General features: G+C 39.9%; 1 protein-coding gene across 1 annotated transcript in view; it reads left to right on the forward strand.

Annotated features, from left to right (window-relative positions):
• Window positions 1-243: 243 nt before the first annotated feature.
• The window catches only part of GRB2 (growth factor receptor bound protein 2), a 60,373-nt gene continuing 33,483 nt past the window's right edge, over window positions 244-27,133 (forward strand). The window contains exons 1-2 of the mRNA XM_032456846.1: window positions 244-460; window positions 7,517-7,730. Coding sequence (XP_032312737.1) covers window positions 7,653-7,730 — 78 coding nt within the window. The 5' untranslated portion in view covers window positions 244-460; window positions 7,517-7,652. The remainder of the gene's footprint in view (window positions 461-7,516; window positions 7,731-27,133) is intronic.

Below are 27,133 nucleotides of genomic sequence, written 5' to 3' on the forward strand. Positions count from 1 at the left end.
GCGGTTAAAGAGTTAGTTACTCCTTCAGGGCCAAGCTGTAATTTACCCACTCTGGCACCGAGAGGGTTACAGCGGCCCGGGGGTGGAGCCCTGCGGGTGCCACCTGCTGCGGGGCGGCCTGGCGCCTGCGCCCTGGCCTGTAGCAGGTCTACCTGCCGGGGCCCGGAGAGAAAGAGCGCTTGCGCTCTGGGCCTTTTCCGCCGGGGAAGTCTCGCGGGGGCGGGGCGGGGCGGAGCCGCGCGGGGAAGTTCTCGCGGGACCCGGACGAGGAGCGGAAGCGAGGCGGCTGTGCTGCTTCGGCTACCGGACGGCGGCGGCGGCGGCGGCAGTGGCGGCGAAGACTGTGGCGGTGACGGCGACGGGAACAGGAGCTGCCCTCGGGGAGCAGCAGCGGGGTCGGCGGCCGCTCGCACCGCTGCGGAGGGGCTGGCCAGACGCTGAGCGGAGCAGCTGCGCCACGGTGAGTGGCTGGCGGCGGCGGCAGCGCTGCTCCTGTGCCCCTTCTTCTGGGCTCCACGGCGGGAGATGGCCTGGAGGGACCGGGCCCAGCGCACCGCGGGCTGCCGGGCCTGGGGGTCGGGGCCGCGAGGGGCGGGGAGCGGAATCCCTGGGCTCCGGGCTTCACGTTTCCCCTTTTGGGGTGCTTCCTTCCTGGGGGCCATTCTTCCCCGAATCTTGGTTCCGGACGGAGCCCCGGGCCAGAGGCCGGGGGCTCCTTGTTAAGTTTCATGCCTTCTTTACGCGGGTTTGCACAGAAGGGGCCCGGGAGAAGCCCGAGAGCACAGGGTACTCATTCTGTGAGTCAGTCTGACTTGGCCCGGGAGGCGGGGGATTCGCAGCGGGCTCCAAGTGTGGTGATTGATGCTCCTTCGACCTGCAAGGCCACCACGTCACCATCTCCTGGTGTTTGGGGGCCGAATTTTGGGAGGAAACCCACCAACCCTATAATTACTATGAGTTAGAACGTTCGCTGCTCGAGCCGGTCGAGATGCCTTTGCTTCTTCGTTGTTTGTTGTTTGTTTATTTTTGAACTACTCTGAAAGATACTTGTCAAGAGAAATAAGCAGCAGTTGATTGGAATGCTCCGAGGAAAGGTTTCAGTGAGAGAGGAGAGGGAATCTCTGGTATTCCTCATTTGCAGTGCTCTCCGTGTATATGTAAGCCGTATAAGCTTATTTAGGGAGTTACTCTGGGCTGGCTTCAGATGCAATAAAAGTATAATTTGCAGAGGAAGCCGAAGTGCTCTCGCAGTCTGTCTTTTGATTGATTCTCAGAAAAGAGTGGAAAGACACACGAGGGAAATGAGCATTAGTCTCTGGCTTTCTAGTCCCTCTTTCACTTTGCCCTCCCCTGTTGTTGCCTTCCTTTTTTCCCTACTTTTCTCCATTGCCCTGCGGGCACTAAATGCTTACTCGTATAATGCAAGTCACTTGCCCCCTCCCCCCCTTCCCCCATCTACTTCCCCTTCCTCCTTATTGTCCCCTCTGTGGCATAATTTTTCGAGGTTTCTGCTCTTCGGTACAATTTGTTTTCTCCGTCATTTAAAGATTCCGTTTCTCCTGGGAAGATGCCCTCTTTCCTGCTTTATCCTTTATTTGTAAGCGAGCACTGTGTTCCTTCAGTTAGCCAGAAGGGTTGCTAGAGAGCTATGGGAGACTTAAGTTCTTCCCCTGGGAACTGGGAGGCGCAAAGAATTGAAATCAGCCGTAAGTAATCAATACTGCCAGTAGGTGACAAGCGTAGCTTGCTTGTATTTTTGTGTTTTAGTTGTTTTCTTCACTTTTAGATCACGTTTTCGTGCCTGCTCACACTTTCCTTCCTGTGTCTCTTTTATGTTAGTAAGGAAGATTTGGTTGATTTGGGGGTTGTGTGACTTCTCTTTGGCTTTTAGTGGGGGTGATGAATGTTAAAAATGAAAACCAACCATAGACCTATATTACAATAGAACTAAGAAAGCTCGAAACATTTAAGGGAAGAGAATTTTAGACCAGTGATGAATTAATTAAAGTTGCCTGTTGTGATAATACTAAATTTATTCTTTACCAGGCTTTTAAAAAATCAGGTGTCTTTTCCCACTTATGCTGTAATCAGCCCTCTTTGTTATTGCTGTTGGGTTGGGTTTTTTTTTTGTTTTTTTTTTTTTTGACAGGAAGAAATTATTTGTTCTGTTGCTTCTTCCTTTGTTCAAAATTTCCTGAATCCCAAAATTTAAAAACGGTTAATTCTTGTAATCAGCTTTCTTTGATACTGGAAGCAGGCATTTAAACGCTTGAGGCAGTTTACTTCCTCAGCAGATGTATTCAGACTTGAGGGATTACTAGATTTTAAATAATACTAGTTGATGGTGCTTAGAGAATTTTTCTCAGTAATTCCTGTTCTCACGTTGCAGGTTATGCAGCAACAGTTTTAATCATTACCTAGAACAGAAGAGTAACAGATTTTGGAGAAATGAAGTAATAAAGATTAGAGACCCACCAAGCTCTCCTGAGAGACATTAATGGTTCCTTAATTCAGAAGACCTTTCCGGCACTACTGAACGGCCATTGAGAGCCTTTGGTTTTATTTGTCAAAGTTGGCCTTTTCCCAGTTGTGCTAAGTGAATATGCATTATTTTCATTTTATGCAAAGACACTGTAGCAAAGTTTGAAATCCAATAAAGGCACCGTTACTGTATAGCAGTGATTTAAAAAAAATTAGCATGCATAAGAATTACCTGTGAATCTTATTTCAAATTAGGTTCCGGGCCTAAGGCCACTACATTGCAGAACTCCAGAAGGGCACAGTGAATCAGTCCCTGAATGGGATGATTTGATGCAGCTGGTCCAAGGACCAAAACTGTTGTTACAGAATGCATCCGTAAATTAATGGGACTGGAGTGTGGCTTTAAATTACTCAGCTCAAAATTATGCTTTCTGTATATATGGAATAAATATTTAAAGGCCTATTAGAATAAGTGACTATAGATGTGATTAGTTTTTTATAAGTGTGAATATTTGAGCATTGTTTGGACTTGATGTGGAGCCATTTAAAGTTTATACTTAATAGGGCTGTTAATTTGCCAACCAGAGGGTTCTTCTGAGTCTGTATGTAGATGGAAGTTCCAGACTGACTGTGAGAACATGTGGACTGATATTTGAAAAGTCAACTGATGCTAGTTGACAGCTCTTAGCACTTTATGCCAGGGGCTGGGCTGAGGCCTTTTACAGGTGTTGTCTCTTTTAATTAGTCAAATGACCATATAAGGTGTAGATGCTGTTATTTCCCCCATTCTCTAGCTGAGGGAATACTAAGGATTAGAGAACGTTAGTCATTTCTCCAGTGTCGCCCACTCAGCCAGTGGTAAAGTGACAGTTGAATCCAGGTCTAACTCCAGAGCATCAGTAAGATTTTTGTTTTTGTTTTTTTCTAACTACAAACGCATGCTTACAGTAAAAACAATGGAAATACAATTCAGGTGTATGGTATAGAAAGTAAAAATATTCTGTGATCTCACTTCCAAAGGTAATCACTGTTAACATTTTGTTTTGGGTTTTGGGGGGGGGTTGGGGGCACACATTGATGTATATTATTTTGCTTTACAGAAATGAGATAAACTGTAATTTTTCTGCAGGTTTTTTTTAAGCTTAATAACGTATCTTGGTACTTATATAGAAAGATACTTGTTAGTTATTATGTTCATAGATATTAATCAGGGATATATGTATTTTGCACACAGTTTTTGGTCAGTATTTTAAAGAGATAAATCTGGAATTACTTATCCAAGGGTATGTAGTTTAAAATTGTCAAAAGATACTACAAAATTACTCTCCAAAAAGATTGAATTAATTAATTCCCTGCTAGAGTGTAGGCTCTGTGATGGTTTTATTATTATAATCCAGTGCCAACCATAAAGTCAGGCACATAGTACCTGCTTAAAATGTTAATAAACATTGGTAGAATAAAGAGTCTGAGAATCTGTTTATCCAGAGTATTGCAGAGACTGGATATTACATATCTTTTAAAAATTTGCCACGTAGGTGAAAGAAATCTCATTGTTTTAATTTGCTGTTTTTAATAATTAAGATGAACATCTTATCATGTATTTTAAGTAGAGTCACATATTAACTTATTTTGAGTGACTTTGTGTCAGGCTCTGTTCAAAGCACTTCATGTATGTCTATTACCTATATTACCTAATTTAATGCTCAGTGAGTCTTATAAAATAGGTGATATTATCCCTATTTTACCAATGAGACAAACTGGGGCTTATTAAAAAGGCTTCCCGAAATTATAGCTGGTAAGCATCAGGGTTATTGCTTGAACCCGGGGCCAGCCTGCCTTTGCAAACCATGCAGACTTAACACTAAGCTGTACTGCCCCAGTAAAGCATCATGTATTTTATTTTCTGTCAATTTTGGGAAGAAGAGAGTTGAATAGAAGAAAGAAAATAAAATCCTACAAATACCTTTAGGAGACTGCAGTTTAGGATACAGTGCACATTGCTTTAAATGTATAATTCAAGCTGCACTTGCCTTGTTAAAAATTCTCTGCTTGTGATGGGCTGCAGGGTGTGTGCTGGTACCAGTTCAGTTCAGACATACTCTCATTAGGCTTCAGTGTTATGTGTACTCTCAGCCCGTTTTCTTGGGAAATGAACAGCAACGTCTACTCTGTTAAGATCATTATACATGGTGTCCACGTTGACATTTCTTTCTTTTTTTTTTTTTTAAGTAATTAGTGTGGTGTATGTGATAGAATGTTTTTTTTTTCTGTCTTAATAATGAAACACACCCTTCTGAATTCCTTTAGCCTGTGTGCTTTTCTGTGGATAGCTTAATATGCTGTCTTCTTCCAGTTTTCTCTGTGAGATGCTAATTTTTATTTGGCACAGCCACAGAAGTACTGATTAGCTGATTTTCATTTCTATCAAACTGTATCCCACAAAGCAGTAGTTGCCTGATTTTCATGAGTGTTAGTCTGTTTAAACTTTCTCTAGGAAACCTGTGGTAGGTAAGTTGAGTAACAGCAGGAAGACGTTGAAAACTCTTGGTTTTTATGCCATGGCTGTTCAGTCACACTACAGTCATCTGGAATCCTGAATGAGAAGTTTATGCCCTGTTACTACATAGTACCTTGACAGTGACAGTGCTTTGGGTTTCCATCTGATTTCCATTTTACAAAAATGAAACTCAGTTTTTTTGGATTTGCTCAGTTATTTTTCAGCTTCCCATTTTTTTTTTTTTTAAGTTTTTTTAGGGGGAGGGCAGGTAATTAAGCTTCTCATCTTTGGTATATAGTTCCAACGGTCAGACCAGGATACCAATGAAAATAAATGGTCAGGTCAGGGTGTGGAAGATATTGATAGGTGTGTGGCAGAGATTTTGGAGCATCTGTAAAAAAAAAAAATTTTTTTAAGTAAGTATACACATTGGAAAGTAAGCAAAAAAAGACAGTTATTAGTTATTAATGCTGGAAAAAAATTGAAGGATTGTGCTAGAAAGGAACATTGGTTGTCACACATTATTTACATCATCAGTGAACACTCTTTCATAATGTGGTACTGCTGTTTAAACTGGAATATGGGTTGTTACTGTGATGGGGCAAAGGAAAACAAGCAGGGGTGGAACAGCCAGGTCCTCATCTTCCAGGTGATAGGAAATGGCTGGAATAAGTTAAGAAACAGCATATGTAGGAGCATATTATTTAGAAATATTGTGAGTAAATACAGAGAAAGCTAAAAACAAAGTCAAGGGGGATGGCTTGTGGGTATTGGGGTAGGGAACTCCTTTTTCATAAGCCTTTTGATACTCTGACTTTTAAAGTTGTATACATGTATTCATTTGATAAAAAAGCAACAGTGGTGAGTGTAAGTAAAGGGTATTTAAGGACTCACAGAAATAGATACCCTGAGACTAATCTTTGTTTTTTGTTTTTTGTTTTTTTGCTGGGACTCTGTCTTTGCTTTCCCCTCAGGGAGCCAGCACAACATAGGATATCCTAGATTTGGCCTGATAGAATAAAACACTGGTTTGGCTTATTAGTTACCTGCAGGAGAATGTTTGGCTTTCAGAATTTGACTGAAGGACTTCTTATTACTAGATGATTTCTTTCCTCCTTTTAATATTCATTTCCCTCTAATCTTACTATTATATTCCCAGCTGGTTTACTCTGTAGTTCATTTGCAGCTATGCCCCAGTTGTTAACTTTAGAACAAAAGAATAATAACCTCAAATGAATTCTCTGCTAGGTGGTAATTATGGAAGAAGGGTGTCACTATAAATAATCTGTCCCCATTCTGCCACTGTCAGTGTTGTCTTCTGCTTTTATTTAGACTGTTTGAAACCAATGACTGACCCAACAAGAACGGGACTTTGTTTTCCTTTGTTATGCAGAGGTCTAGGTTGTATCCCATTCTCTTGGCTGGAGATGCTGTACTTCCCCCTTTGCTTCTGCAGCCATTGTCTGTACTGCCTTGGTTCAGCTGGTCTACTACCTAAGGGATATTACAGAATCTTTACCTGCAAAATGCAATTTGGATCAGTTTAGTACTCCCCTGGCTCCCAGAAAAGCAGCTGTTCTTAGGGTAACTGAGAGAGACTTCTGTTTGGCTTTCTGGCACCATCTCCCAGACAAGGTGTCTGGCAGCTCAGATTATGAAAAAGGGATTCCTTTCAGGTATAGATTAGGACTTCAGCTTTGCTCCTCAAGCTAGTTAGAAGTAATGTGGAGGCTACTCCGGAATGCTGAACCTTGGACATCTATTTTAAGGGCTGTTGGGGCCCCCAAAGCCCTCCTTTGCAAGGGAGCTTTATGCAAGAGCAGGTCTCCACTTGCAAAAGGCTCCGAGCTGAAGCGCCTTTTTCTGGTCCCCTGAGCTTGCAGATCACAGTTGTTAAGTGGAGAGGGAGAGCCACTGTGCTGACAAGCAGCATACTGAATGAAAAAGTAGTTCCTCGGTTCATTTTCTCCCCTTTCCCAGGAGCAGACCAAGGTTTAGTTTCTGAGAACAGGTAAAGCAGCCTAGGACCAAAGCCCACATTGCTGGCTTTTGACTGTGGTTAGGGGACCCAACATTTTCAAGAACCAGAAAGGTTGGCAGGGAAAATGGAGGGAGAGGCCTATTTAACTGAGAAAATTTGGGTGCCATCCCCAGGGTGAGGCCTTTCTTTTGGTGGACCGCATTTCGTGCCCAGAGAAGAGAGTGTAAGGGGTGAGGGAGGAAAGGCGGAGACTGCTCGGGACTCCAGCCGGTTCCTGCACACCGAGCACACCCAGCGGGAAGGAAGAGGAAGTGTGTTCTGGAATAGCTCGAGCAGCTGTCGCCATTGGCCGGCAGGCCTGTCAGTCGCCTGGGGGCTGAGGTTGGAAAGAGGAAGAAGGAGATCAGGGCTTTTGCCTGGGAGGGAGGGAGGAGGGCTGAGCCAGGCTGAGCCAGGCCGAGCCAGGGGGCGTGGGGGCTGGGACGACTGGCCGACTGGCAGGGCGGGGCTGCCTTCTATCCTAGCCACTTCTCTCAATCACTCCTCTTCTGATTCAGGGTGGCATTGTGTGTCCGGAGTGCAGGAGCGAGTCCGAGAAGAGAGGCGAGGCTGAGCCCAGAGCACTGGGTTGCTTCAGCCGGGAAGACTCCCTTCCCCCTGCTTCGGGCTGCTGAGCACTGAGCCCCGCTCAGAATGGAAGCCATCGCCAAATATGACTTCAAAGCTACCGCAGACGACGAGCTGAGCTTCAAAAGGGGGGACATCCTCAAGGTAAGCATTGATGCCCAGCAGATGCCCAGACGCCCTCTCCTTGTACTCACCTGCCTTTTTTTGCCCTGATAACACACAAAGAAGCTGTGTTCCTTCTTTTTTCATTGCCCACTTTTCACATTTACCATCGTGTGTGATTTGGCTAGCTGAGATAGATGCTGAGTAGAATATCAAATATGACTTCAGAGGCTTGGTGTGGTGTATGGTCTTTAACTGCCTTTGTGTGGGTGCCTTTGTGAACATTTCTCCTTGCTTGTTAATATTGGTAATTCAAGTAGAGGCAAAGCAATGGGATTAGAGTAAGGAAGTAGATGAGTAGATGGGTTTACCTTGTAGAGTTTTACTTAAAAATTAGAGGATTTTTTTTTAAAAAAGGGCTAAACTTGAAGCATTTATGTAAAAACACTCAATTAGTCTTCTTTTACATAGTCAAAAGATTTTTGCATTCTGGAATGTGATCCTAGTAGGTTAGAAATTAATTTCCCCTACTTTAGAGAGACAGAAGTATATGCCAAAACTCATTAAAGAACCTCTGTATTTTTCTTCTTTGTGAAACAACTAATGGAGTTCTAAATGACAAGGTTCAACTTGCTGTTGTACAAGTCAGATTTCGATTTTCTTAAATGGAACTTGAGGAGCAATTACCCTGTATTAAACTCTGATTGCACACACACACAAAAACCCTGCTGACGGTTTAAAAATAAGCTTCCGTATATTTTGCAGCTCATTTTGAGCCCCGCTATTTACATGAGATTCGGCTTCCACCTGGCACATGTTAATTATGTGTTTACCCAATTGACTGGAGCACTTGCCCTTTTGGATATGTAATTTATTTTTTTACAAGGCTGGGTGTTATCGAATGGTGTATCAACTCTAACTGAGGAAAACCTGAAGTTTAATGTTTGAGTCTTCACTGTGTCTCGGGTTTTGACGTTTTTTTCTCTCAGAACCTCAGTCTGATTGTTGGAATTTGCCATCCATTATTAGGATTTTTATAAAGAGGAAAAAAATAGAAATAGAGAAATATGATTCTTTATAAAAGGACTAGTGGTTTTTGTTTTTAAGCTTGGCAGACCTATAGATGGTTACTATTTTGCTCTCATTGCCTGAGGCGTGGAGTTCTGCTTTGAAGTTATCTGCACGGTAGTTTCTTGATGTTAGAAATGTAGGTTGTACTTCATAGAAGGTGATAAAGAGCCCTTTAAGGAGAAGGAAACTGTGTGTGTTCTTTTCAAAGCTGTTTTTGTGATGCCAGGCTTTTTGAGGATATTCTCAAAGTCAGGGCTAAATTGTCAGAAAGCAGACAGAATCAGCTATAGGTTTTAGAATGAAATACATCTTCTGTTTCTATTTCTTTAGCTAGAAATCAAAGTAAACATAACTTAGTAAATTACTCTGTATCATTGGTATACAGAGAAAGTGATTTGATGTTTTTTATGTGATTACTGTTTTCAGCAGATAACCTGCTCCTGATGTCATAAGATTGGCTACTTAAAAAAAAGGGGATTAGCTATTCAAGTAGCCAGACTTGTCACCTATAGAAAAATACTTTGGAGCCAACTTTTGTTTGTTTTTATCTAAATGTAAATTAGATAAACAATTAAAGTTACTCTAGGAACTTGAAATTTGAGCCTGGTAGTTCATATTTTTTTCTCTAACTCTGTTCAATTGCACATTTAACGCTAAAGCAACAAATTAAAACAAAACTGCAGTTTTGAGGTCTGTTTTTTTTTTTTTTTTTAAGAATTTTTAGACAAGAACTTTCCCTGTTTACTGTCACTGAAGTTTGTCTCAGACCTGAACAGTTTATAAGTTCTCCAATTTAAGTTGGTAAACTCCTTGAACAAGTGTGACATCTTTCTTTCCCATCCTATAATTAGAGAAGATGATACTGTTTAACGTTCCCCTAGAAATTTTTATAATGGGAGAGAAAGTGAATCAGAGTGCCCACATTTACCTTCAGATTTTCTTCTGGGAGAGAGAAAAATACATATATTTGGTTCTTTCCAGTTTGGTAGATAAGTGGCATATGAAGTCATAGTGCCATTATTGCTTTTGAATGGTGGCTGTTAGCTGTTTGTCAGTAATCTTGTGGCTTTACTCCAAAAAAAGAGTGACGATACAGTGGTTGCCCTTTGTCTCATAATTCTGTGAAGCAGCTGAGTGAAGAGGAGGGACATTGCTTTGTCTTTATAGCTATTAGTTTTTTTTAAAAAAAAAAAGCAGTGTTTTCTTCTTTGATTATTCAAGGAGTAACTGGTTTCATTTGAGTGGCTCTGATTTGATTTGATAACTCTTTAGGGTGTTAGTTGTGAACCAGAACACGTTTAGAAGTGACTGGAAAGCATTGGCCAGTTTCCCTTGATTGAAATAGAGATATATTTGCCCTGTGTTGATGAAAGGGACGTGTGCACTTGGGTATTGAGTACATTTTATTGGAAAATGATGAAGTAGAAAGAGGCTTAGCCCTCTGCCCCAACTAGAGTTCCAAGGGATTACATTCTCTAACTGTCTGGGAGTTCCCGGTTAACTTTTGGTGAATGTTGACCCCTGTGCTCCATCAGACCACTTCCTTACTTTCCATCTACACATTGACTTGTACTGCCCTGAGAAAAGAGCAAAATTAAAACATCTTACTGGAGGCCTTAAATAGAACTTAATGCTTCAATGTATCTGCCTTTGTTAATTTCCCTTTTATGAAAGCTTGTGTTTTTCTTGGGGAAGGGTGGGGAGGGCTCTGGAGCATAGAAATGGAAGAAATCGCTCTTCTGTTGCAGATTTTAGGTCTTACGTGTCTGAAATGAACCTAAATTTCCCCACCGTTGATTAGGGCAACCTTGAAATAGTCCCGGGGGTTCTCCACTGAACAAGTCCCCTAAATACTCTGCCCTACAACACACAAAATGCCTGAGCTTACCTAAAAGTTGTACCTGCCATCTAGGGGCTTATGTACATGTACTTCAGACAGTGCTGCATAGGAATGAAGAGACTGTTTTGAGTTCTCACACCCGGCTCATTCCATTCTAGAGCAGGCTTATTTTCTATCAAGGCAGACCCTCGACTCTAGAAGATTACCAACAGTAGATCATCTCAGGATCCTACTCTGTCCGGCACTAACTTCCTTTGTCTGTTTCTTAAACCTCTTGAGAACTAGATCTTGAGTTCAGTACTGATGACCCTATTTCACCATCACATTTACAGAGCATCTCCTTGAGCCATGTCCTGAGACAAGTTGTTTTGAGAGTTGGGGAAGAAACAGAAGGTGTAGTTCCTCCCTTCAGGAACTAGTAAGAGAAGTGAGATTGATAAGTAAAACAGTATGTGGGAGTATATAAAGTTAGAGGGTTTTTAGGACAGGAAAAGACCTTTTAAAATCTCTTAACTTAGACTTTCTTATTTTACCGGTGAGGAAATGGTGGCCGATAGAGTTTAATGATCTATCCAAGCTTACCGCTATTAGTACTTAGTACTGAGCTGATATTTAATGAATTGCTAAAGTTGTGTTGTTACATGCTGTAACTGCGGAGTAATTTAGGAAGGGAAGAGATGGGTAAGAGCTGAAGTCAGAAAAATGTGTGGGAGAGGTGCGACTTGATCTGGACCTTGTGCCAGGTAGGATAGGGCTAGGTGAAGAAAAGGGTGAGGCGGTGCTTGTTCTGTTTGAAATAGGAATGCTGGAATAAGGTTGCAGACTGTTTCAGAGTGGAAAACAAGGTAGAATTGGAGCCAGATAAGAAAAACCCAGTAAGAGTCTGATCTTGTCCTTAAGTGTCTGAAGAGTTATTAGCCAATGACAAAAGTGTTCTCTGCGTGTGTAGTGGGTTGCAAGGAGGGAAGCCTGGAGTCCCAGCCTAGCAGGTCGCAGTGATTGGTGTAATTTAAGTGCCTGCCTAGGTGTTGGAGACTAGGAATGAAGGACTGGGGGTGCTTTGAGAGACACTGAAAGGAAAAACAGTGGGATTTCTGCCTGTTAGTGGTTGGGGGACATTTAAATAATTCTCCTGTGTAACTGAGAAGAGCATGTCAATTGAGTACGCTCCTGAGAGCCAGAATCTGATTGGTTATTGTTTTCACAGCAGCTGTAAGTCCTGAATTACAGTACATGTGTCTCATTTCAGGTGTTTGAACTGTCAAACCTGAAAAATAAGAGGTTGGGGTGGGCTTTTTTCTTCAATATTTTAAAGCCCTAGTATCAGTGTACTTTTTGAAATACTTGTTTACCTGTTGATAAGAATTATTATCAATCTTGTTGACTAAACTCAGAGTACTGCATTTAATCTTTAAGTATGAGGACAGTTTGATTGAGTTCTCTTATAGCAGATAATTTATTTGCCTTTCATTATGTTCGTTTGCCTCCCCTGCCATCTGAATGGACTATTTCCAAATAGGTGCTAAGAATGAACTTTCAGTTCTTATACAAGACTCTTTTGGGGGGCTGGATGAAGACCAGTCATCCCTGTTTGGAGAAAGAAATGTGTAAGAAAATGCGATGTTCCTTTGGGTCTTCAGGTTTCACCTCTGTGAGCTGTTATAATTAAGGCATCATTGAATGGCTATTATTTATGGAGCATTTAATACATGCCACGAAGTGATACGTGATTTCTGATTTTGGGCACTGAAAGGTTGACATTATTAGCCCCGTCTTAGGGGTGCAGAAGTCAAGCAACAGGCTCAGGTTCACACATCTAGTAAGTGGCAAAGCAGGGGTTTGGTCTTAGGTCTGGCTGCAGTGCTCCCCCTGCAATACATTAATGTCCTTGTTAACTGTCAGAGAGGAGGAAACCAGAAATGTAAGGTATTGGCAGTCCTGATTTGCTCACCTGCCAGGCATGGGCAGCTGTCTTGTGGCACTGCTTCTACGTAGTGACTTATTGGACATCCTATCTAAAGCAAGCTGAGGTTAATAATGAAAGAAATGAAGGGGGTGAAAAAAGGTCATTTTCCCTGTCAGATTAGCAGAGATGGTAAAGATTGACTCCACTCTGTTGGCCAGGGTGTGGAGAAATGGGGCCTGCCACCTCCTGCCAGTGGAGGTTTGTAGAAATACAGTTGGTCTTTCTGAACAGTGGCTTAGTGATAGGTATCAGATCATAAAATGACCCAGCGATTTCACTTTTAGGAATTAATTCCAAGAAAATTCACAAATAGGTTTTTAAAAATGTAGACATAAGGATGTTTATTTCAATGAATCTGTGTACTACCTAGCAAAGAAATTGCTGCAATTAAATCATGAAATATGATCATTTATAAGATTCATTTCAGAGATGTTAAAAGGTGTGAAAAGAAGCTTCTTCCTTGAATCCATGGAATTACTGAATTGGGGGGAACAAACCTAAGTAGCCCATCGATAAGGGGCTACATAAACAGATGATAGTGCCTGTAGAGTAGACTACTGTGAAGATGTTAATGTGAGCATCAGTCTGTATCAACACAGTATTAACATCTACACTTGCACAGACAAGTGTTTATGGATCCTCTTTTGAATAGTAATGATGTATCTAATGCATTGAGTTCTTAGCATGTCCTTGCACTAAGCTAAGTATTTTACTTGCATTTTCTTTTGATCCTTACAATAATCCTATTAAGATAGATGCTATTATCCCCAATTTACTGATCAGGAACCTGAAGCTTAGGTTAAGTAACTTGCCCAAGTTCACATTCAAATCCAGGCCGGTTAAGTCCAGATTCCATGTTCTTAACCACTACCCTGTGGGGCTTTTTCGTACCCAAATGAGGTCAAACGGAGAGAGAAAGGGAGAGCACATTTAGGGAAAATTGCTATCTATTTCTGTTTGCTTATTAAATACATAGACTTCTTTCTGAATGGTCCCCTGAAAGGTAATAGTTACCTCCAAGGGGCTGTATTTCATGTGATTGTTACTCCTTTTTTGAGCTCTTTTTTAATTACTTTATTCATTTAATTTATCAGTTTTATTACATCAATACAGTTTTATTCAAGTAGTAAGTAGTTAACATTTTGCATCTTTTTACCTTGATGAATATTTCCAGGAAGTTAAAGTGCTCTGGTCAAGGGTTAGTTTGTTGGTTGGTTGGTTTTTGTTTTTGTTTTTGTTTTTGTTTTCCAATGACTGAGATTTAACCTGCTTTTATATCTTTAGGCTACAATTCACTGTGCCTATGCTGTGTCATAAAAGTTAGAAACCTTTAAAAGAGTGACTCAGAATGCCTTTTTGAGGAAAATCTTGGTCCTTTTGGAAAGTACTTTCTCTGTTTCACCTCCTTGTCGATGTGGATGAGAGACATGTGCTCCAGGGCCGGACCCACCTTGTTTGAATCCCAGCTCTGCCCCTGGCATACCTGGCCTTGTGGTCTTAGGCAATTTATTCTATGCTTTGGTTCTCCCATCCTTAAAATGGGAATGGTAGCTACCTACCTTCCTAGTGTCACAGTGAGGATGACAAGAACTAATATATTAGTGTACTTGAAGCAGTGACTAGGATGCATTAGATAGTATGCTAGCTGCCATTGGTTTTATTAATGTTGTTCATATGCACAAGCTTTGCTAAGGGGATGTCCGTTCATCTGCTGGCTCAGGTAACTGTTAAGTCACATGATGCCGCACAGAAAACTTGCCAGGGGCTTGTCCTTATTTTACCTCAAACTCAGAACTGATCTAGCTTTGTCTCAGAGCTTAGCTGAAAGCATGATATTGATGGAGGATTGTATGAAAGACAAATAGTTTTTACATTTTTAAAAGTCTTTGGTCTCTCTCAGGATTAAACCTCAAAGCAAAGAGATGGGTACCTGCACAGCGTTCTGTCGGGGACCTTGCCTTTGTATATTTCTTGGGTTGAATGGAGCTTTGGGATTGCACTGTTGGCCAACAGTAAGAGATGATGGAAGAAACAGCCTTGGGAAAAACTCATCATTGTCACGGCTATAAGGATATTAAGGAGTTATCTCTAAGTGTCTTCAGGGAGGACCTGTGGGAGAACATTCTCTCTGGTCTCAATACCTAGAATAGGCATATTTTTCCTCCAAACAACTTTTTTAAGTCTCAAAGATGCTATAAATAATGCTTTGATATGTTTCCTTCTTTATATTGTGGGAAAGCTCAGAGCCTACGTTGGTCCCCTTTATAGCAGTAGCTGTATGTTTTCTGTCCTAATACTTTTATCAAAACAGGTACTAATTATTAGTGGTAAAATATTAGAGTTTTTTCTCACCTTAACAGTGGCTTTACTTTTTAATTAATTTATTCTCAATAGTGGACTTTTAAAATCTTGGATTGGCGAAATGGCAAAGCCTTCTGTAATATTTGGTTTTGAAAAATACAAAAAGCATCAGTTTAGTTTTGAAGTGAGAGGAAATGCCTTTTGGACCTTGAAGCTGTAGGCTTCACAGAGAAGAAAGGAGTATGTGTTTTCTGTTAGAACATTGACCTGTTGCATGTCTTCTTTGTGTCATTTCATAGATCTTTTATTTTCATAGATAAGTAGTATGTATGGTTTGAAATGGATTACTAGAGGAAAAAACATATTTGCAACATTTTATTAGCAGTACTTCCATTTTCCCTTAACATTTAAAATTACTTTAACATTTTACATATTTATACATTAATAGGGAAAAAAAAAGGTAGGAAATTCAAAATCCTGCATAACCCCCCCCCCCCCAAACTCTAGTAGAAGAGAGCTAGAAGATCTTTTCTGGGCTTTGTCATCATACCAACATTTTTATAGTAGCTGTAATTGTAGTGGACTTAAAATATAACATATGTTACCATTTGCCCATATTTACTTTACTAATTATTTTTTAATGGTTTAATATTTTGAAATATTTTTAAGGTTAATGATCTATAATTGTACTTAACTATTTCCCTATTACTGTATATTTAGCTTGTTTCTACTAATAATTTAGTTCATAATCTCAAAGGAGGCTTTCGCTATATTTATGTGTGTGTGTATGTGTATATATATATGTGTATAATGCTCTGTTGTCCTAAAGGATTGGACAGGTTACCTACCGGAGGTCAAGTTAAATGAGAATTGCCCATAATCTTAGCCAGAATACATAATAATAGTGCCGCTGATTGATGTTGGCTTCATCCTCTGTTCTTTAACAATAGAACATTATTTCACAGTTTGACAGTGTTTTATAGGACTGTGGAACCAGATTTGTGAAATGATTAAACCTCTTCACTCAGCATGTGAGATACTTGACTACAGCACGTAGTTTTTTTTGAAGCATATTTTATTTTGTGCTCTTCCTTCAGGTGATTAATTTTTTTAATAGCTGTGCCAGGTTAAGTTAATGAGTAATTTTGATAGCTGAGAAATTTGGTGCTTATTCATAGATGTTGTTTTAATTCAGTTTTACTTCTTTGACTAAATGAGTCCCTTCTAGAGGGAGATCATCCATCCTCACTCCTGTTTGGAAAAAGATGGGAAGACAGACAAACCAGGCTTTGTTTAGTTGATGCTGCAAATGTTTAGGTTTGGAGCCAGGAGGTTCTGCTAAGAGCTTTTGAGAAAAAAGCAGAGTGACTTAACTGAAACATCCTCATGCACTTACATGGATTGCAATATAAAAAAAAAAGAAAACTGTCATGTTGGTTTTCTCTGGATGTTGGGATTATGGAGAACTTTTACTTTCTACAGTATGCATTTCTGTAGTGGATATTTTTATAAGCATATATTAGTTTCATAATCAGAAAAGCAATTAAAAACACTACAACGGTTTTCCAGATGTCAGTTTACAAGTGAACAAACATTTTAGGTTCAGTTTTGCTTTCTTAAAAGGGAAAAAAATCACAATGTCCAGCTTCATGGAGTGAATTTACTTCATATTAAGACTCTTCTTGGTGCAGGCAGCACAAACATCTCCTCGTTACCTAGGGCTGTTACATAGACTTTATGTAGAATATACACCGATAAGCCCTTTTCCTTATGAACAAATAAGATTGGCCCTAAAACTGGTCTTGCTGCCCAGATTTCTAGTTATACTAGCTTATCTTTTCCCTGCAGCTGATAGGAAAGTAATGTTACGTGCTTTCTTATGTAATTTTGACTTAGGTCAGGCTCCCAAACTGGATTAAAATTAGTAATGCAGCCAAATTGCAGTTTTTCAGAGGTTTAATTATCCATTTCTCCTTTTTGTCTTCTGTCCATATTTAGCTCTGACTGGTCAAGTTTACTTTTTATTTATCAGCTTTTATGAAAATATTCCACTTTGTAAAGTAAAATTAAGAGACAAAATAAAGATTTGAAATTATTAGTGGGTCTTAGCTATCTATTGTGCATTATAAAAATCAGATGTATTCATTTCATTCTTTTAAAGTATTTGTTGGAAATATTTAATAGAAAAGTGTAAAAGAAAGTTAGGCCATAATCCGTCCTGTCACCCAGATAAGTTTTTTCCAAATTAAATAAACAAATAAATGTAGGACCCATTAGAAAATGCAAGACGCAAACACTCTTCCCAGAGAAAATTACTGTTCCATTTTGCTGTAACATTTTAGGAAAAAAACATTTAATGAATATAGCCATAGTTACTGTTCCTGTACTTTCTGGGTACAATGAGAAACCATAATCAAATCACAGTGAAACCATAGTCAAAACTAATAATGAAAGTACGCAGGTACTTCATCTTTGGAAGGAAGGCCAGCATTGCTGTTTAATGTACTGTACCTCTTTAGAAAACAGCAGTAGCTTGAAGGATTTCTTTGCCAGGCTACTAGAAAAGATCATAATGATTAAGACTTTCTCAAAGTCACATGTTACAGCTGAGTCAGAATAGCTCTTGAACCTGAAATTGGTGTGGTGTGAATTTCCCCCAAAGTTGTGCTAATATTGTCCACATCAGATAATCAAATAAATTTGTGACTAATGGCCTCACTTAGTGCTGCAGGTGAAAAGTTGTAGCCCTTCAGGTCTTGAGATTAATTACTTTACTGGTCTCCTAAATTTAGGGTACTGGTGTAGAAAGAACCAATACTTTTAAGTTTTTATCAACTTGGAAAATGACATTCTATGTGTTGCGAAGCCCTTTGTCTGCCTTCTTGGAGCCCCTAATATAACTGCATACACCTAAACAGCTGTTGCCTTTGAAGACCCTAGAAGTAACTTTCAAATTTAGTTACTAGTTTATTACTGTTGTGTATGAAGGTTTAAGCTTTCTGCATGTTCTTTCCCTCACTCCCTTCCCTATTAGATATTAAAGGCCTTGTGAAAGGGGCGTGCCTCTCATTTGCATATTCTCAGATATCCTGATGAAAAATTGATTGCCTGCTTTTGGGGGGGGGTTTATAAATAGAAGAATAGCACCCTCAGTTTGAAATGAACTATGGTACATTTTTCCTTTGAATATAGACATTAATAAATACCTAAAGCTGTAGCCTTAAATTTCCCTCTGAATGCTGCTTTAGCTGCATCCCATAATTATGGGTATGTAGTTGTTTTCGGTTTCATTCATCTCAAAGTTATTTTCCAATTTCTCTTTTTTCTGTGACCCATTGGTTATTTTGGAGTGTGTTTATAATTTCTGCATATTTGTGAATTTCCCAGAATTCCTTCTGTTGATTTCTATTTTAATTTTACTGTGCTTATAGAACACACTCTGATTTTGGTCCTTTTACATTTATTGTGGCTTATTTTATGGCCTAGCATAAGAGCTACCCTGGAGAATGTTCTGCTGTGTGCTTCAAGTGAATGTGTATTCTGCTATTGTTGGTTGAAGTGTTCTATAGATGTCTGTTAAGTCTAGTTGGTTAATTATTTTTCCCTTGAGTATGTATGAATTCTTAAGATTGCTTATCTAGTACCTTGATGAATCATAACAACAAACTGAGTATCTCCTAGGTCAAGAGTACTATGCTTAGTGCAGAGGGTTCATGATATAGATAATATTCAGTACTACACTGTTTTTAGAGGTATGCACTTTGGTGTCCTGAATGAAAACAGACTTGATAAGACATGAGTATTGAAAAGTTTTCTGAGCTAATTTAGAAACACTCATGGCTGCTTTGTCCATCCAGATATGCCTGACTTACTGAGAATTTCTGTAAGCTTACTGTCAAACTCTGAAGAGTTGTTGGAGTTGTCCTAGAACGCTTAAACTTGAAAGATTAATTGCCTTCCAGCATATAGGCAGTTATAAAAGTAGACATGAGCTGTTTGATGACAGCATGGCACATACAAGAGCTTCAGAGTAATCAGTGACACTTCCTTCACGTTTTATAAAAAAACCTTAGATAAGTGCCATCAAATTCAAACTTCCTGCTCATGACACAACCATACCGCCTTTTAAGGAGGTATTTTATGGAAATAGGTTTCTAAGTGGGACTACTTTTAACTAGAACTTTCCAAGTATTGAAAATAGCATGAACTTTACACTAGTGTTTTAGTAACTTCAGAAATAGAAAGGATTAAGCTTTTTATTTTCTCTATCACCAGAATATGAATCACGTTTAACAAGTATATTGTATATAGTGCAGGGTGGTATCCACCTGAAATCTGCTATCTAGATGTTAGTTTCTAAAAAAAAAAGAAAATTTAAAAAGTTTGTGGTCTAAGTAGAAAATGGAATACCTTTTCATGAAGCCTTTGGAAAAAAAATTGCTCAAGGAAATAAAGAAGCTCAAGATTCCTCTTCATATACCTGAAAACATTTACTCAGTTAAACATTTACACAGGTGTTTATCAAATGTAAGCCTGGAGGCCCCAAAATTCAGTGTACTGTTTACAGGGAGGGTTGGGTAAGATACCACTGCTACTATGTTCTCAACCAGGATCCCTTAACAGGATCCTCTCATTAAGATAAAACTGTTACAGCATCTTTACTGAACGTAATTTCTTTGAGCATAGATTTTCTTTAAAGTAACTTTATTTTAGAACCCTTTTAGGCTTACCAAAAAAATTAAAAAGACAGCACAGAAAGAGCCCATGTATCTCACACCCAATCTTTCTTGTCATTAACGTCTTTTTATTAGTATGGTATGTTTGTTACAATTAATGAATCAATGTTGATATTATTAACCAAGGCCCATACATTATTCAGATTTCCTTAGATTTTTCCTGATGTCCTTTGTTCTGTTCCAGGATCCCATCTATTTGATTGCCACACTGTTTGGTTGTGTCTTCTTAGACTCATCTTGGCTAAAACAGCTGAACATAGATTAAATCTGTCAACACACACACACACACACACACACACACACTTAAAATGTAATATTCTTTTGATTACTTGATAGTCCCTACTTAATGAAGAACTGTTTTCTAAGAGCTTATAAATTGGTGTTTCTGTGGAAGATGTTATTTCTCGTGTAAGGTTGGACTCCATAAGTATTTGGCTTCCATATGTCGGATATTTACCACTCTCTTCAGTACTATCTGCACTAGCCTTATGTGACTATTTAAATTAAGTAAAACATTCAGTTCTTCACTTGCATTGGCTATATTTCAAGATCTTAATATCTGTGCGTGGCTAATGGCTACTATGTATTGAACAGTGCAGACATAGGACATTTGCATCATTGTAGAAAATTTTTTTGGACAGCCCTGCTGTAGAATGTCACCACCCATTGGTGTGTTTAGAGTATTTTGGGTTTCACTTTGAAATGCCAGGAATGATATCTTCCCTCTCGTTGCAAACCATTAGTGGTTACTCTGATCTTTGGAGGTGAGGCCGTGGGGCAGAATTGGGGCGGGAGTGGGAATGGAGAACCCTGCTGTGGACTAGCAGTAGAACTTGGTAGGCGTTTCCCTTTACCATGAATCTGTACTCCTCCCTTTCCTCGAGGACCTTTGACTTCCCAAAGCCTTTCCTTCAGGGCGCTGCACCTTTCCTACCCCAGCCTAAGCAGACAGAGGCAGATACTGGGGACCTGTGATCTAGTATTGTGTCTTTATGTGAAAATTGAAGGACCAAAAGAGCACTTGTAGAGTGGCTCCACTGGGGTGACATACAGCATGTTGTCCAGTCCAGCACTGCCTCTTCTAATTTGGGTTCCTTGTGTCATTGGATGTGTAATGTGGTCTTGAGCTAAATGTGCAGACAGCAGCATCTGAGGCACATCCAGAGAGCAGAGGCAGCATTTCTTTGAATTCAGCAAAACCATAATTATTGTGTTTTCTTTTCAGAACTCTGTTTTACATAAATAATCTTAGGCAAAGTCTTACTCTTGTTGTAGAGTCATTTTGTTTCTTTGTGTTAAACTGCACCAGAATTTTGCACAATTAAATATCCTGGCCCAAAAAGCTCTACAGTGTTTCATTAGTGAACATATTTGCCAGTAATGTCAAATAATGGGTCGATTAATCTTTGTGACTATATTTAAACAAAATTTGGTCAATTTCCAATTAGTTGCATAGTTTCCCTGAGCACTAAGCTATTTCACATCTTGTGGTCTTCAGTCCTATTGTTCATTTTGCCTTGGCCACCTCCCACTCTTCCCTCCTGGTTTAGAGCAAGCCCGAGCTGCACAAGTCTTTCTCGATGCGCTTCTCTCCCTGGGGTGCCCCAGCACTGCCCCTTAGTGCCATTGTGTACCTCTGCCTGTGGCATGTTTATGTGTCCCCGGGTCTCAGGTTCCTGTATCTCAGCGTCTTGCACAGCCCCTAGCAACGTGGTCATTTAGTTTGTTGGAAGAGAGGAAGGTTCACTCCACTCAGTGTTAATCGAGTCCATAGTGGGATATTGACTTTGTGACCTGGTATTGCCCTGTCAGAGGTCAGGCTTGGTTCTTATGTTGCCTGAGCTGTTTTTGCATTTATTTAGATGACAGAAACCAGAAATAGGAGCTCTGAAATTTCCACTGTATTTTTTTAATTCCCTTACTTTCTGCCACCACCTTAGTTAGGTTTCTTAGCTACTTTTCCTTTGAGTCTCTGTAATTACACATTACTGTGCATGTGATCTAAAGAATATTCAATCAGTTTTATTTTTGTAACTGTCTAAAAAGTGTTCCCAGTTTCCACCAGCTTTTGGTTTTGGACATTTATTCCATGTATAGTCATGGAGGCATTTCATTTCAGCATATGGTCCATACACAGATAAGAAATACTGCTTTAGAAGGAGATTCTAAACATTTTGGTTTTCTGTCCTGAATTTGTCCTTTATTCTTCAAGTGTGTAAGAAAAATGAGAAAAAAATTTGCAGGAATAGTTTGAAGTAACCCTGATGAACTGTTCTAATTTACATAGTTTACACAACTCCTAGCCTTAGAAAAAGTGCCAAAGAACAGCTTTGTGGAGGGCTGGAGAGCGGAAAGAGGAATCTTGTCTCATCAGATACTCTCTTGAGTATACTCTGCTGCTAAAAGTGAGGTTAGTTGGGGGAGGTATTGCTTCTTATTTTTGAAGCTTTGCCAGAACTCTTTGCTTACAAACAACAGTGTGATCTGTTAACTAGCGTCCCTGTATTTCCAGGGATGCTTTCCGACCTCCTGTTAGCAACACAGCTAGGACTGGCAGCATGCTTTGTGGTGCCAAACATAGCCGTAGCCAGCCTGGAACGTGTCCAACTCGAAGGACATCCTGAAGTCAGAACTAGCAAGTGGTGCAAATGCTCTCAGTCAGAATCTGGGAAGTCTTCATGAGGACCTAAGGCAGGCAGATCTGACAGGCTGATGAAAATGTGTTTGTAGACTGACGCCTCATTTCCAGGCTCTGCATAGTTGAGTTCAGTCAGTGAGCCATTAATACCTCTTTTAAAATTTGCTCATAGAAGCCAGCTTTGGGAATGTACCCTGGAGCCTGAATATTGGTAGGATATTCAAAAAATAATGGATTTGCATCTCTAGTAGGACCTGGCTTTAGATTTGACTCCATAAGTCAATGAAAGCCTTGCTTTAAGGATTTACTGATTTTAAGTGTTTGTGCTTCTTCATTGGTAATATGATGGTTCATGTTTTGAGTAAATAATACTGTCCTTAAAGCAAAGGAGTACATATGTTTTGAGTCGTTTTTTTCTAGTAGTGGTAGGTACAGTATAGGGTCAGTAAGTTCTTAAACACCATCGCTTTGTTAACTGGTGCCATTCATAAATAGGCTGGTTGGTTAGAGTCAGAAAGTCAGTCTTTGACTAGCCCAGCCCATACCAGCCCACAGTCCTTGTCTCAAGAGTCTTATATTGTGACTAGTCAGCTGAGCTCAGAGGAAACAAAGAAATAAATTGGAGTTTTCCTTAATATAAGGTTGATCAGCATCTTTCAGCTGAGTAAAAGTAGCATAAGGCTGTTCATGCCTTCTTAAATTTTTATGTCTTTGGCTCTGGCCTTACAGTGTAAAGAAACTTTCAGTTTTGCTAGAACTTTAAGCTGCTACTCCTTGTTCCAGCTTAAGGTCATTTAAATGAGATAAATAGTTTTGATGTATCCCATTTTGAACTCTTAGGAATATCTAGTGGCACACTGATAGAACATGAGGAAAATCGTAACTTACACATTTCTAAGATTCTGTGTTTATATACCAAGTTTAGGTCAGTCAGCAAGCTTTTGACTGTGTGCCAAGGAGACAGTTGCTAGGGGCTTATAGTTGAGCTGGTGAGGCTCTGTGTTCATACCTGTGAAACAATGTGTAAAGAAGACAGTTCCATGAAGTACCCCTTCTGACTAAATGCTGATTAGAGGATTTGTAGCGTGATAGAATCAGACGTAGTGATTGTGTACTATAACTAAATAATTTTGGACTCAAGATTCTCTGAAACAGTAGCTACCATCTGAGTAATCAGATCCTTCAAGATGGGAGGAGACCTGAAGACAGAGAGGGACTTGAACACGGAGATAACCTCACTGATGTAAAGCTTTCATGCAGGCCAAGAAAATTAGCTCTTACTGAGCTCATACAGTCTTGGGAGCCAGGCAGGCTCTGTACCAGGTGCTTTTGCTCTTTAATCCTCTCAAGAGCTCAATGAACGGGCCTTTTCAGATGCATTAACAGAGGAGCTGAGTAACTAGTGTAAATTGCACAGCTAATCAGTGGGAGAACAGACACTTGTGCACGATTTGATCTGGTTTTCATTTTGAACTGTGGATTGGATTGATCAGAAGGCAGGCATTTGTATTGATGGAACAGCAGCATTTTCTAACAGGTCCTGAACAGTGAGCTTACCCGAACGGTGTTTTAAGAAAGACTATTGTGAGTAGTACTAGATTAAAGTAGAGAAAGATTAGAAGCAAGATACAGCCTAGGGAGGAAGGACCCAGGCTGGAGCCAGACCATTTGGGTTCAGACTTCAGCTGTGCTGTTTGCCATGGTTGTGATGTTAGGCAAGTTTTTAAAACTTCTTTGTGCCAAAATTTCCTCATTGGAAAAATGGGGATAATAATAGTACTTATTACCTCATCAGATTGTTGTGAGGATTAAATTAATTGAAACATGTAAGCAGTTAAAACTGCAAGTATATAGTTAGTTGTTATCAAAACAGTTTTGTTGCAGGCAAGCTGATGAAATGAGTTAGTGGAAATGGAGAACAGTCCAGATCTAGAGGATGTTACAAGGGAAGAAATCACAGGACCCGGGAGGAGATGCAGTCTAGACAGAGGATTCTGAGTCTTTGATGCTGGGAGATTATTGGTATCATTAACAGGATGGGAAGAGGAATTATCTAATTGGGGAAGATAAGAGGTTGAATCCTCAACCATGGGAAGAGGTTTGACTAAAAATACTGCAGACAGTTTAGACTCTTCCCACTGTGGAGCAGAGTAAACAGTAAAAGGATTCAAGTCACTCTTCACAAGGTAACTTCTTTCTGCATCTTCCACAGCAAGAAACAGCTTTAATATTGAGAAACATGAGTCATCCCTGAGACCTAATGCTCTGGGCAGTTCCTGTTTCACTAAGCAGAGTCATAGATGGGAGTATGACCCTTTGTGGCAAATGCTAGATTCCATTGCTGTCGATTTTCCAAATCGGTTACAGTACGGTTTTAAATTGTATTGGCTAATAGTAAGAATGGTGTGGCTCTATTATTCAGAAAGATTCAAGTGAGGATTCCCACATCTCAATTATAAGACCCTGAAGTACTGAAACCTTGTGTTAATTTTATATTCATCGTGAGCCCCGTTGTGCTTATTATGGTCGGCTTAGGAAAAGCTTGCTGACTGGGTTAAAATGATTACAGTTTCAACAGCCAATTCATGTAAACAGAAGGATGAACACACAGGCGCTCCTCCCCAAGTCCCGTGGAGAGGGATCGTTAACAGTGCCCTCAGTTGTCAAGGAGAGGTTCTGTTTGCCTCTACTTCATCAGAGTACTCTCCGTATGAGGTTCCTAAAACCTGGTCATATGCTCAGCGTGACTAGAAATATGTTCCTCCACTTGTGTGGACTGGTGTGCCCTTTACCCGAGAATCTTTGGCTTATTGGTGGTCTGTTGAGCTACTGATTTAAGAACTATTCGTTGAATATTGCAGTAGTTCTTAACCTATTTTGGGGGTCACATCCTTTGAGAGTCTTTTTAAAGCTATTTCCCCCATTCCAAATGTATATAAATAATCCATATCAAGACCCTCTACTTTGTTTTAGAATGCACAAGACATTGAGGCAGTTCAACATAAGTGTAAAACACTTCCTGCCCTCCAAGAATTTCATATGTGGTTGAGTAGAAATAACTAATACAGAAATGGTTATGTTTAACTGTAATAAAACGTAATACAGCACATAGTAGGTGTTCAATAAATGAGGTGGTTATTGTAATGTTTGCTGCTGTTAACTGTTGAAGGCATCAAGCATTCAGAGAAAGAAGTTGTTGGGGATTATAGATATGAAGGAAGAGGAGCACTGATCCTTAATGGCTAAGATTTGGATCTGTGGCAGAAGGAGAGAATGGCATTTCATGGCAGTGTTCCAGTGTAAATGGAATATGAGTTTCAAAGACAGTGATCAATCTGGCAGGTCTCTTCTTTATAATTAAAATATATGTATGATCATTACTGATCAGTACCCAAATCTAGCCCAATCCACTGCCTAGAAATAGTTTATTTTATTATCTTCCCTAATAATCATTTTTTATGGACATTTTTAAAGTAAAGATCACACTGTGTGTGAAACAAAGTAGTTTCCCATTGTATTAAGCCATTATTGTTTGCAAATAACAGAATATGATACTCATACTGGTCTAAACAATAAAACATTGGTTTATATAATCAAAAAGTTCAACAGTAGGATGGAGATCAGATAGGATTTGATCAGGGCTCCTGCTCAGTGTCTTCATGAGTTTTTGGTAGCTATGCTCTGTTCCACATATTAGCTTGTTCTGAGGCTGGTTCCTCTCGTGATCACTATGCCTATGGCCAAGAACCTTGACTAGAGACATCTCGTTAACTTCAGGGAGAGAGAAAAGTGTGCCTTGGCCTGAGATTTGAGTTGATTGGTTCAGGTAACCAAGGGCTAAGCTGTTCAGTGTGGGTTAAAGAGGATAGACTTGCCTTGGGAGATTTGGGGGGGAGTCAATCCCACCCAAGCTTCATGGCTGCTACATAGTGGCAGAATAGAAGTTGACGAGACCACCCATTGTCTATCCCACCCTATTACAAATTCTTAGTAAATAACATTTGTAACCGCTGCAGAGTATCTCATTGTATGAATGTACTATAATTTAACAATTCCACTACTGTTGGACATTTTAGAATGCCCCCCCCTCCGTTTCTTAAATAACGCAAGTGGTATTTCCATAGACAGACACAGCGAGTTGGCTATTAGGGAGACTTGGAAGGACGATTGGTTTGGGTTCTGGCACGTTGAGTGGGAGCGATTCCTTGGCTGGTTCTGTTCATCTTTTTGGTGCTCTTGAGCATCCCCTGGAATCCCATTCATTATTAACTGTTCCCAGTCACATTCTTCTGTTTTATCTTCTAAAGACGCTAATTGTACTGATGGTGCTTTTTTTGCCTTTTGCTTATTTTGTTTCTATCCTCCACAGTCCTGTTGTACTTTGATTTGAACCTTTTCCCTTGGTATAGATGGTATCAGATGTTCCTTTCAAGTGAAACCAGTTGGTCATTACTACTACAGTTATAAAGGCAACATCTTGCCAGAATATCCTGTCCCTGCTGTCCCCTTCTAGTTTTGCTGTGTTTAGCTTCTATTAAAAATGCATAAGTGATTTACTCTGAGTAAAAGGACAGCTTAATTTCCTGTACCCTTACTTACAACAAAGAAGAATTCATTAAAGTAGGATTTAGTTTCTTTGATATAAGATTCTGTCCAGGAAGATTTAAATGATTCTAACTTAGAGGGTTTTTTTGGTTTTGTTTTGTTTTGAGACAGCTGAAAGTAGGAAATCTGGTGTAAGATGAGCCATTAGCTTCTGCTCCCTTCATGGACTTCTTCCCAGTTTAAATGCAAGCATCTGGGTGGGCAGCAGATGGAGCTGCTGTAGGATTGGTATCCGACACCTGCCAGCTTGTGAAGCTCACATATTCTCAGTATCACAATCATTTGATA

Source organism: Camelus ferus, chromosome 16 (genome assembly GCF_009834535.1).
Source record: "Camelus ferus isolate YT-003-E chromosome 16, BCGSAC_Cfer_1.0, whole genome shotgun sequence".
Lineage (NCBI taxonomy): Eukaryota > Metazoa > Chordata > Mammalia > Artiodactyla > Camelidae > Camelus > Camelus ferus.